The sequence below is a fragment of the Quercus suber genome, unplaced genomic scaffold (genome assembly GCF_002906115.3).
Source record: "Quercus suber isolate HL8 unplaced genomic scaffold, Cork oak 2.0 scaffold_488, whole genome shotgun sequence".
NCBI lineage: Eukaryota > Viridiplantae > Streptophyta > Magnoliopsida > Fagales > Fagaceae > Quercus > Quercus suber.
The window spans coordinates 362,549-373,910 of record NW_027069938.1 but is presented as its reverse complement, the minus strand read 5'-3'; the positions used below and the strand labels follow the sequence as shown (position 1 = coordinate 373,910).

The 11,362-nt window shown below is 37.0% G+C and overlaps 1 protein-coding gene across 1 annotated transcript; it reads right to left on the bottom strand.

Annotated features, from left to right (window-relative positions):
- Positions 1-832: 832 nt before the first annotated feature.
- On the bottom strand, positions 833-10,489 carry LOC112022991 (dicarboxylate transporter 2.1, chloroplastic). The gene is given in 7 exon segments (XM_024055610.2): positions 833-1,049; positions 1,439-1,887; positions 7,818-8,131; positions 9,511-9,656; positions 9,659-9,694; positions 9,697-9,878; positions 9,880-10,489. Coding segments are annotated over 7 exon segments (1,695 nt in total). The 5' UTR covers positions 10,332-10,489; the 3' UTR covers positions 833-933.
- Positions 10,490-11,362: the final 873 nt, after the last annotated feature.

Here is an 11,362-nt window from a genome sequence, read left to right as displayed (position 1 = left end):
TGTGGGTGTTTGGTTGGAGGGAGGTGAGAGAAAAAATTGGTGGAGCCCGAGTGTTTCTCCTTGGCTCCACCAAAATGTTTTCTCCCAAAAATAGGGAGAAAACTGGATGAGGATGCATTTTTTCTTGATTGACAAAAATCTACATCCTTTTTTTTTTCTTTTGCCTTCTTGGACGTTGCTTCCTCTTCTTCTTTTATTCTTTTTTTTTTTCCTAGGGCCTAAGCATGATGGTTGTTTTTTCTTTCTTCTTTTTATTTTTTATTTTGTTTAACTAGACGTGATTTTAAAAAAAATAAATTTGGGTGATTGCTTTTTTTGTGTGTGGTTGTTTGTCACTTTTTTTGTTTTAATTGAGCATCATTTTTTAACAAAAGATATATTAGTAAATTTATACAAACTAATTGTTTCTATCTCTCCTTTTTTCCACTCCCAACTAAAAAAAAAATTAAAATCTTTTTTATCCTCCCACTTTTCCTTCCTCCTACCATTTTATATCCTCCTACTTTTCCACCCCTCCAACCAAATGCACCCTAAGTGAAGCATGCTTGGCGCAGCAAAAATGACAAAAGTTCTTTTATACATGGTAGAGTACAAAACAGAAAATGAATAACAAAAAACTGCATGACCTAAGGTTCCATGCAAAATTGAACAAGGAAGAAAACAGGATTGATACAAATCGTTAATTTAGATTTCCACCCTAAAAAGAATCATATTTCAATGAGCTTTGTTTCACTACTGCAATGGTAAAACAGAGCTAAAGCTATTAAAGACAACAGCTAAAAATGAAAATTTGCTGTGGTAAAACAGAGCTAAAGCTATTAAAGATAACAGCTAAAAATGAAAATTTGCTGAGATAAAATTATGAGCTCAACAATGTCCTCAAAGAGGAAAACGTACAACAGGGAAGGCCATTACTTACATTGAAATTGAAAATCAATAGAGGCCCAAAAATTTCCACCAAAAAGCTCCAACTACTCCCCAGATGATAGTATTGATAACAGCCATTATGAATCCCACTTTGAATACATCGGGAAGGTCTACATAACCAGCTGTTGAGTAAAAACAACAAAAAAAAAAAAAATTAGACACCATGCAGCAACAGATCTTAAAAGGGGTAAAATCATAAAATTAACTTCTGAAGGCTTTCCATAAAGAGATACTTCATTGTTAGTCCTTAAAATCAAGAAGAACGGACGGATATAGACATCTTGAATTTCTTCTATGATAAATACCCATGTTAAAATTCAAAACAAAATATTTTCTTTTACATCAGTATCAATGAACTGCCGAAAATTAAAACCGTCCAAAAAATGGAAGTCATAAGAAACAGAAACAATAGATCAGAAGAATAATAAGAGCTAAATCACTTGTCATCTAAAAACAAGGACAAAAAGATGAATCAACAGAAAGTTATGCATGATATGTGTAAGAGTCACACCTCCAAAGTATACAGCAGCCTGACCACTGCTATAATGTGTTATGGCACCGAAAAGATTTGTATTGTATGCTAAAGCCATAGCTGCTAACACGCCAGGAACCCCAGCAGCCAACTGCATAGCAAGGAATGCAGAGTACAAAGCTCCAACATGACCTGTTTGACTTGCAAAGAGGTAGTGGATGAGGAAGTAAGAAGCCTGAAGAACACCAAATGCAGCTGGCCAACTCAAAGAGAAAGATTGAAGCGACTTGGCGACACAATCAGACATCCAGGTCACAATACCAAGGTTCGTCAATTGGCCTGCCATACCCACTAGAACAGCAAACCAAGCCAAGGTATCCCATGCGGATTTTTCGCTTAAGCAGTCATCCCAATCAAGGACTCCCAACAAAAGGAGAATGGATAAGCCTGTCATTGCAGCTACAACACTTGCTATACCAAGAGCATCACTGCAAGTGGACAAAGAAATATTAATTATTCAAAAACCTAATAGGACAAAAACACATTGGAATAGAAACCACATACCGAAGATATAATGAGTTTGCAACTTTCAGCTAACAATGATAAGAACATCATATATATTGAGCTGCAGGTATTACTAAAAGAACATAACGATTGCTTTTAGAAATATATTTACATTCAAACGAAAGCTCCATTCCAGGAAAAAATATAAACACACACGGATAAAATCTAGGACATATTTTCATGCAACACTGGTAAACTAGAACAAGATATAGGTATCAATCTCTATATCGGAAGACATAATTATTTTTTGTAAATATAGACATTGTTTAATTTTGATTTTTAGCTCTTCATTTTAGGGGTTTTAGGGGTTATATTAGTCAAAATAGAGTCCTAGTACATACCATATAGGTTAGGATTAGTTTAATAAGATTATTATTTAGAGAAAAAGAATTGTAGAGCCTATAAATTGGCCTACAAGTTGTAAACCAAGATAATTAATTCAGTTTTCAATCAATAAAATCTATAAAGTTTATTTTTGGTGGATTTCAAAACCCTGTGGACTCAGGACTTTATCATTTCCGCTGCATTAATTGGTCGGTCTCAGAAGAGGGAATACTCTGGCATAATGGCAACTGGCAGAAGAAATACAGACAATCCTACACCAGAGGACCATGGTAAAAAGCCTATTCCAAAGGACAAATTTGATCTGTTCAAGGAAGATAACCAATGAATGGTGCAAGAAATCCTAACCGCTTTTTAAAGGTTACTGACAATTGGTTTTGGTTTGTCACTGATAAACCAAAACCCTAGTCATCAAAACCTAGGGTTGGAGAAAATCAGGCTTTTTGAGGGCCAAGCATTTGTTGAACATGGTCTTGAGCACATAAATTTTATGGTGCAGCTTGCAAGAGCCAATGCAACACCATAATATGTTTTAATCACAGGGCACTATCAGAAAGAAGGTTTGTAACATAATTATGGATAGTGGTAGTAGTGAGAATTTTGTTACGAAGAAGTTCGAGGAGCATTCTACACCATATAAAAATGGTTGGGCCAGGAAAGGTGAAGATCTAGAATTAGAGGTAAGTGAAATCTGTGATGTGCCTATTTCTATTAGAAGAACATATAGAGATGTGATGGTTTGCAATGTAGTAGGCATAGAAATTGTTGGGTAAATCTTGGCAATTTGATTGATGCTTATAGAGGTAGTGCAGATTGCAGTTTTGAGTCCGGGAATCAAGCTTTCCAAATAAAAATTAGGGGTAAAGACAAAAGTGAGGGCCTTATGCAGTGGGTCCGACTTTTATGGGGAAGGACAAAAATTTTCATGTAGCTTTTGAAAGAGAAGAAGCCAAAGTTAGACTTTGTATGGGCTTGTTCAAGAGTGTATGGGCCTAATGATGATAGTCAGTGGGGTGCTCTATGGGAGGAGCTTACAAGGATGCACTCCAGGTGGAATGCGACATGGTGTGTGTTTGGGGATTTCAATACTATTCGTTTTCTGAGTGAGAGATTTGGTTGTGAGGCTTTTAGTCCGGCTATGTTTGCTTTTTCAAACTTCATTGAGGCTAATTACCTTGTGGACTTACCTCTTGAAGGGGCTTCATTTACTTGGTTTAGAGATTCGGGGAGGGATTGTATATGTCAAGAATAGATAGAACCTTGGCATCGGTTGATTGGGTAGATCACTTTGGAAACATGTCTCAAAGGGTACTCCCTCGTGTAGTTTCTAATCATTGCCCACTTCTAGTGGTGGCGGGTAGTGTTAATAAAGGTCAGAGTGCCTTTAAGTTTGAGAATATGTGGTTGAAAGAAGAGGGTTTTGTAGAATGGGTTCAGCAATGGTGGAATGGGTATTGCTTTTCGAGTTCTCCAAGCTTTATTTTGGCTCGTAAATTAAAAGCTCGTAAAGATGACTTGAAAATGTGGAATAAGGAGGAATTTGGGGATCTGGCCTTTAGGAAGAAATGCTTTTTATCTGAATTGTTGGGTTTGGATGCTACTTTCACAGGAGGATCAAACTTGTCATATTCAAATTAAAGGCGAGATTGCACATCTTGCCTCTTTGGAGGAGATTTCTTGAAGACAAAAGTCCTGGATCTTATTTGTAAAGGAGGGGGACAATAATACTCGCTTCTTCCATCGAGTAGCTAACTCCCATAGAATAACTAATCATATTCGGGGTATAGAGGTGGATGGTGTCTTCTATGAGGATGAGGAAGAGGTGCGGGCTAAGGTGGTCCATTTTTATCAGAGTTTGTACACTGAATCAAATACTTGGCGCCCTTCTATGGATGGATTAGAGTTTGATAGAGCGGCTTGAATTAGAGAGGGATTTTTCTAAGGAGGAAGTGGTAAAGGTTCTTAAAGAGATGGAGGGTGATAAAGCCCCAGGTTCTGATGGTTTCACTATGGCATTTTTTCAAAAATGCTAGAATGTTGTGGAAAAAGACATCATGGCCTTTTTGATCATTTCCATAGAAGCACAGAGTTTGAATGGTCTCTGAATGCTTCTTTTCTATCTTTGATTCCCAAGAAAAATAATGCATTGAATATCAAAGATTTTAGGCCTATCAGCTTAATGGGCAATGTGTATAAGCTATTATCTAAGGTTTTGGCAAATAGATTGAGGCAGGTGTTGGATAAACTTATTTCGGAGTCACAGAAGTCTTTTGTTGGTGGCAGACAGATTTTGGATTCAGTACTTATTGCTAATGAGTGCTTAGACATTAGACTGAAATGTCGTACTCCGGGGGTGGTGTGTAAGTTAGACATTGAGAAAGCACATGATCATGTGAATTGGGACACTTTGTTTTATCTATGGAGAGGATGGGCTTTGGGGGCAGATGGAGAAGATGGCTAAAAACTTGTGTCACTACCGTTCGCTTCTCAGTTCTGGTTAATGGATCTTCTATTGGTTTCTTTGGTAGCCCTAGAGGTCTTAGACAAGGTGATCATTTGTCTCCCCTTCTCTTTCTTTTGATCATGGAGGTTTTAAGTCATATCCTGAAGAAAATTGAGGAAGGAGGTTTCATTCAGGGTTTTCATGCAGGTCCTATTAATTCTACTGGTATCCGTATTTCTCACCTATTATTTGCTAATGATACCATTCTTTTCTATGATGCCTCTAGAGAGCAGATTCTTTCTATTAGGCTGGTTTTGACTTGTTTTCAAGCTTTTATTGGTTTGAAGGTGGATGTGAGAAAAAGTGAAATTGTCCCTATTGGGGAGGTGAGTAACATTCAGACTTTGGCTAATATTCTTTAATGCAGGGTGGGCAATTTGCCTATGATTTACTTGGGTATGCCATTGGGAACCTTGTATAAAACAGCCTCTATTTGGAATCCAATCCTTGAGAGGATGAAAAAGAAGCTTTCAAGCTAGAAGCAGCTTTATTTGTCAAAGGGTGGTAGACTCACTTTGCTGAAAAGCTTTTCACCTTTTCAAGCCTTCCGACTTATTACCTTTCCCTTTATACTATCCCTAAATCTGTGGCGACTAGATTGGAACGCATTCAAAGGAACTTCTTGTGGGGTTCGTCAGTTGAGTGTTTTGGTGGCTTGGGAAAACATTTGCCTACCACGTGAATTGGGTGGTTTGGGTATTCAGCATTTGGCGTCTTTTAATTAGGCCCTAATAGGGAAATGACTTTGGAGGTATGGCCATGAAACCACTCATCTGTGGCGAAGGGTCATAGCCATGAAATATGGGGAGGGAAAAGGGGGTTGGTGCACTAGAGCTTGTAGAAAGGCTCATGGTTGTGGGTTATGGTGGAGAATTAGTGAAGGATGGGATACTTTCGCTAAGCATTTCTCTTTTGTGGTGGGGGATGGTTCTCATATTCTTTTTTGGCATGATAAGTGGACTGGGATGTTCCTCTTAAAATTTTTTATCCTCAGTTATTTTTGTGCTCAGCCAATAAGGAGGCTTGTATTTCTAAAGTGTTAAGCCCTCCAATGGGTGATAATGACAGAGTATGGAGTTTAAGATTTTATACGGAATTCAATGATTGGAAGTTAGCGGCCACCTACTCTCTACTTCATTTCATCCAAACCTGAATTCCTAGGGGTGGAGGGTGTGACAAGCTTTGTTGGGATCTTAATGGAAGTGGGAAGTTCGATATTCAGTCTTTTTATCATAAGATCCAAAATGCAGCTCCTTCCACTTTCTCTTGGAAGGGCATTTGGAAAGTTAAGGTTCCTAAAACAGTGGCTTTTTTCATGTGGACAACAGCTCATAGTTAGATTCTTATCTTGGATAACCTTATGCTTCGTGGTCGCCCTTTGGCAAATCATTGTGATATGTGCTGTTGCAATGCAAAATCTGTGGATCACCTGTTACTTTTTTGTCTGATAACTCATTCTTTGTGGATGTATATGCTTCGGCTGTTTGGGATCGATTGGGTCATGTTAGGTTCAATTGCGGACTTTTTATTTTGTTGGTATAATTGGCTTGGGAAACATAGTTCTGATATTTGGAATTTGGTATAGGCTGTTTATTGTGGAACATTTGGACTGAACAGAATCGGCAGTCTTTTGAGGATGAGGGGAAAACTGTGGTTCGATTATTAGAGCTTTGCCAACAGACCCTCTTTGATTGGTCTCGTTGTTGGGGTTTCTCAGATTGTTCTACCCTTATGGATTTTCTTTCGTCTATTAGAATAGATTAAGGGCTACTTCTGTCTTTTTGTTCCTTTTTTTCCTTCGTTCACTACCGTGAACTCCTTGTATTTTTCTTGCTTTTCTTTTATTAATTATATTCTCTTCTTACTTATCAAAAAAAAAAAAAAAAAGTTGAAGAACAAGATCAGACATCCTTGCAAGTTAAACAATTAGAAGTTGAAGAAAACTTTGGCAAAAAAATCATAAAGAAGTCACGGAGTGTAATGTGGAGAGTGATCACAAATTTATTAAAACAGTAGAACTTCGTTAAGTCTTATCACATATCTCGTGAATTCAAAGATCAAGCTAGTGAGTTGATTACAATTCTAATGAATCCAACAAGTTGATTTTATTAGTGTGGGAAAATTTTATATTATTTCAGATAGTAATTTGGTCTATACTGTCAATCTATTAAAGAATGAGGAAAAGAAATTTGGGTTATACATATTTGGGAATTTCTATGTTAAGAGATTCAAGATTTTGATATATTTAAAATATCCCTTTACATGGCAAGGAAATTTCAATTTTGAATTCAACAAATCCCTGGTGATTTTTTTTTTCAAGTGTAGAGGACTAACGTAGGACAAGATATAGGGCTCAATCTTTACCATGGGAAGACTTTTTAATCATCCATTTACAATTTTTGAAATTATTTCACCAATTTTGTTTCCTCTTTTGGGGGGTTTTATAAGGTCCTAAAATGATAACTTATACATTAGGCTTAATGATGCAAAAAGTAAAGTGTTCAACGAGAAACAAGATTAAATACTAAATGATCCTAGAAAGTTTTCAGTTCAGTTTTTGATGTGGGGGGCTTTTTGGCACTTTTTGAAGGCTACTTTAGTTATTATTGAATCTAAGTATTTAGTTTCTTTACTTTAGAAAGTTGTTGGTTCAGTTTTAATAAAGTTTTACTAAAAATAGGGGTAGTTTGGTAATTTTCTTATTTTTTAGAATATGCTGTAGTGAGTTGTTCTAGACACCCAAGAGTATTATTTTATGTTTTGAGTCTTGTTCAATTGCCAAAAAAAGTGTTAACAAATCAAGGGATACCAAAAAATAAATGGAGAATTCAACTCTCCCAGTAGTTTTTTTTTTAATTTTTTTTTTAAAACAATTGACTTTTGTGCAACTAATTATCAGCAGGGAAAAAAAAGGAACAATGTGGTGATATATGTGTGTGTGTATGTGTGTGTGTGTGTATGAGATGGTAATTTAATAATAACTATCACAAAGTAAGGCATACTACATACCCAAAGACCCACAAAGAGACTGCAAGGAGCATTGTACTGACCATCACCCACTCATTTCTTGTAACAGGACCCATATGCTCCAATTTCTTTACAGCCATGGCAGGGGCATCTGGTGTGTCTTTGGTTTCAGGAGGATATAACTTGTATAAGACTAGAGGAGTAGCTAAAAGACAGGCAATTGCTGGTAAACTAGCAGCTTTGAACCAACTAACCCAAGGGCTTGAAACTATCACCCCAAGCTCCTCAGCCAATTTGAGGCAGAGCAGGTTTTGAGCAGCAGCAGTTAGGAAAAGAGCACTAGAGTTACTAGAAGACTGTCAACACGTCACAAATGAGCAATGCATCAGTTGCCTAGGTATCACATGATGACAAAATTAAACAGCATCGATCATGGAATAACATAGAGTCATAAATTTAACAAGGACAGAGTACGATATGCATCGATGCTGAAAAAGGAATTGTAGATACCATCTAATGTAGCTAACACATCTATTTGTCCTGGGAAAAAAAATGGAAAAGTATATCTAGTTATCAACATGAGGTACAGCAACAACAAAGCATTAGTACCAAAACTTGGGGGTAGTTATCAACATGAGATAAATCAAAAAAATTAAAAGTCTCTAATAACTAAAAAAACTCATTATCAATCCCCTGAACTAAAATCAACCCAAGAAGCAAACTCTATCTGCAGTTTTCTTTCATGAAAATGAACACACCTTCCTTTTATTGTCCAAGCGCTATTACCTAGAATCGTTTCTACTAGGCTCTGTAAAATAACTTAAAAACAAGCAATTCAATTAGTACTGCATTTTCCTCTTTAAACCCATATATTATAATACTCTGAATGTCTTAAAAGATCATCAGAAAATGAACATTTTTTATCCTAATTACTCCCACTTTTCTTGATCAATTGAACCAAAACAAAAATGTGGAGCATACATCCAAATGGGCAGATGATTTCTTCATACCCATGTGAAGGGGGCATTTCAAAATGTTTTAAGTAACAAGATCATAAAAGATGATCCAGGTATTGATTGGGATATGTGTCCAACACAACAACCATTAGACATGATCCTAGTACACCAAAGAAAGAGATGAGGAAGCCGGAAGACCATAGCTTTTGTTATAAAGTTGACCAATTTAGACTACGAAATGGCCAATGGAAAAACTGCATTGAACAGAAACTCAAAAGGCAGTCATCGGAAAAGGAGTAAAAAATGACGGTATTCTTTATCAATAAATAAATAACTATATACAATGGAATTTAACAAGCCATTGCACGACATAACCCAATGGATATCCAAAAGTTCTCCTATATCTAGTAAGTTTTCATTGACATATCAAATTAAATAATAGCTGGTAAACATTATCAAATGTGCAATTGGACTAACACCATAGATAAGCAGATTTAATATTAAAAAAATGGTCTATATCAACTATATAAAAATCCCAATAGCATCGCTAAACTTAATCAAGATTTTAAAATATATATTAAAAAAAAAAAAAAAAAAAACAGAGCATCAACTAGATAATTAAAAAAAAAGCTATAACTTCAACGACCCTCATATCATACATACACGATCTCATTTAATAATGAGAAACACACAAAACCGAATACCAATGTTTCGAAATTATCATAATTAAAACTCAAAAAAAAAAAACAAATGAAATCAAATGTGCAACATAACCAAACCTGAAATTGAGACTGAACAAGATAAGAACCGAGCTTTTTAGCAGATGGGTCGCCGGGTTTGCTCCCGGCAGAGAGCGCCAGCGACTGAATTATGGGCAAAAAGACGCCGCCGGCCCTCGCGGTGGTGCTGGGCATAGCCGGGGCATGAGGGCTTCGCTTATGGTCAATCCGTAGGACAGTCCAAGGTGCTGCGGCCCAGCCACTTGACGAAATAGGTGGCGATCCTGTTGCCTAACCCGGTCTTGACGAAGCCGCGGGCGAAGAAGAATGAGATGACAATGAGCCAGATGACTTCGTTGGTGAAGGCGGAGAAGGCGGTGGCGAAGGAGAGAGTTTTGGTGAGGACGGTGACTGTGAGGCCCAAGAACCCACGCGCCGACGGGTAATGGGCTGAGGACGAGGCCGGCGATGGTGGAGACGAAGATGGAGAGGAGTTGCCAGGCTTGTGGGGTCACTTCGGGGGGCTTGGGAATGAGGAATCGGACGATTAAGCCAATTGAGATTGAGAGAAATAGTGGGATTGGTTTGGCTGATTGTGTAATTTGAGGAGATGGGGGAGGGTGGTTTGGGGACTTTGTGGAGGAGGAGTGGATTGGAGGGAGGAAACGGGGTTTGAAGAGGGAGGAGTTTGGGGTGGGCTTGATTGGAGAGAAGAGAGAGGAGGATCGGAGGGTGGGGATGGAGTGAGGAGTGGAGATGGACGGTGAGGATTTGGAGATGGGGTGGTGGTGGTGGTGGTGGAGGAAACGGTGGTGAAGGAAAGAAGAGCGAGTGGGGAGAGAGAAGGAAGTGGAGAGAGAAGAAAGAGCAAAACTCTCCATTTTTTGTTGAGAGTTTTGGAAGTGAAGAAAGAGTTTGGAGATGGAGATGGAGATGGAGAGTACAGAGATTGGGTTCTTGAGTTTGTTTTGTTTTTGTTGTTGATATCAAAGTGTGTGAAGTGAGAACGGACCTTCCAAAGTTCCAAAAGGTGAAAAGGAAAAAAAAAAAAAAAAATTTGTTTTGGGAGTTTGGTTTGTGAGGAGGGAAATTTGTGGAAAATAGTACTTCTTGATGTTGACGTCTGTTTGCTTGTTAACCAAAAGCTTTTTTGTCTTTTTCTCTTTACTTTCTCCCAAGCTCTCAAACGGCTCATGTGCATTGGACATAGTACTATAGTAGAAGAGTTTTGCAAAGGGTAAAGTACAAAGAAAGATAAGAATTTTGGATGAATTACACGTTGTTTATTAGTCCTCAACTTTTGTCCATTGTAGCCTAGGGGGGTTGGTGAGTGGCTGGTCACTTGCCATTTAGACTTAAAGTGATTATCTTGAATTTGACTAAGTGCTCTCCACTTCAAGTTTGAATATCAGCACTTTAAAAAAACTTTTTAGAACAACAATTTATCTTGTTATAAACCCATTCGTCGCGAATAATGATTAGTTTCTGGTTGAAAGTTTTAAAAAAACACTGTCAATGGCGGCTCTAGGATTTTTTTTAGGGGGTCAGCAATGGCAAAACTAGAAATTTGTCATTTGTCATGAGGGGCGAGTAAAAAATTAAATGATTAATCTTTTTTTTTCTATAGATAAACTTTCATATTATATACAATAATCTAAAATAATATTCTAAATACAATTTAGTATACAATACAACTATATTATACAATAGTCTAAAACTATTATAAAATAGGTAAGTCAACAACTATTAAATCCATAAACTAATATAATTAAATTACTAATCATACATTTTTATCAAATTAATACAATAATAACTTATTATATTTATATGTAATATCAATTATATAAAAATATATGATAAAGAAGGAGAAGACTAGTAACACACTTAGGAGTAGAACTAGGAGTAAATGTGA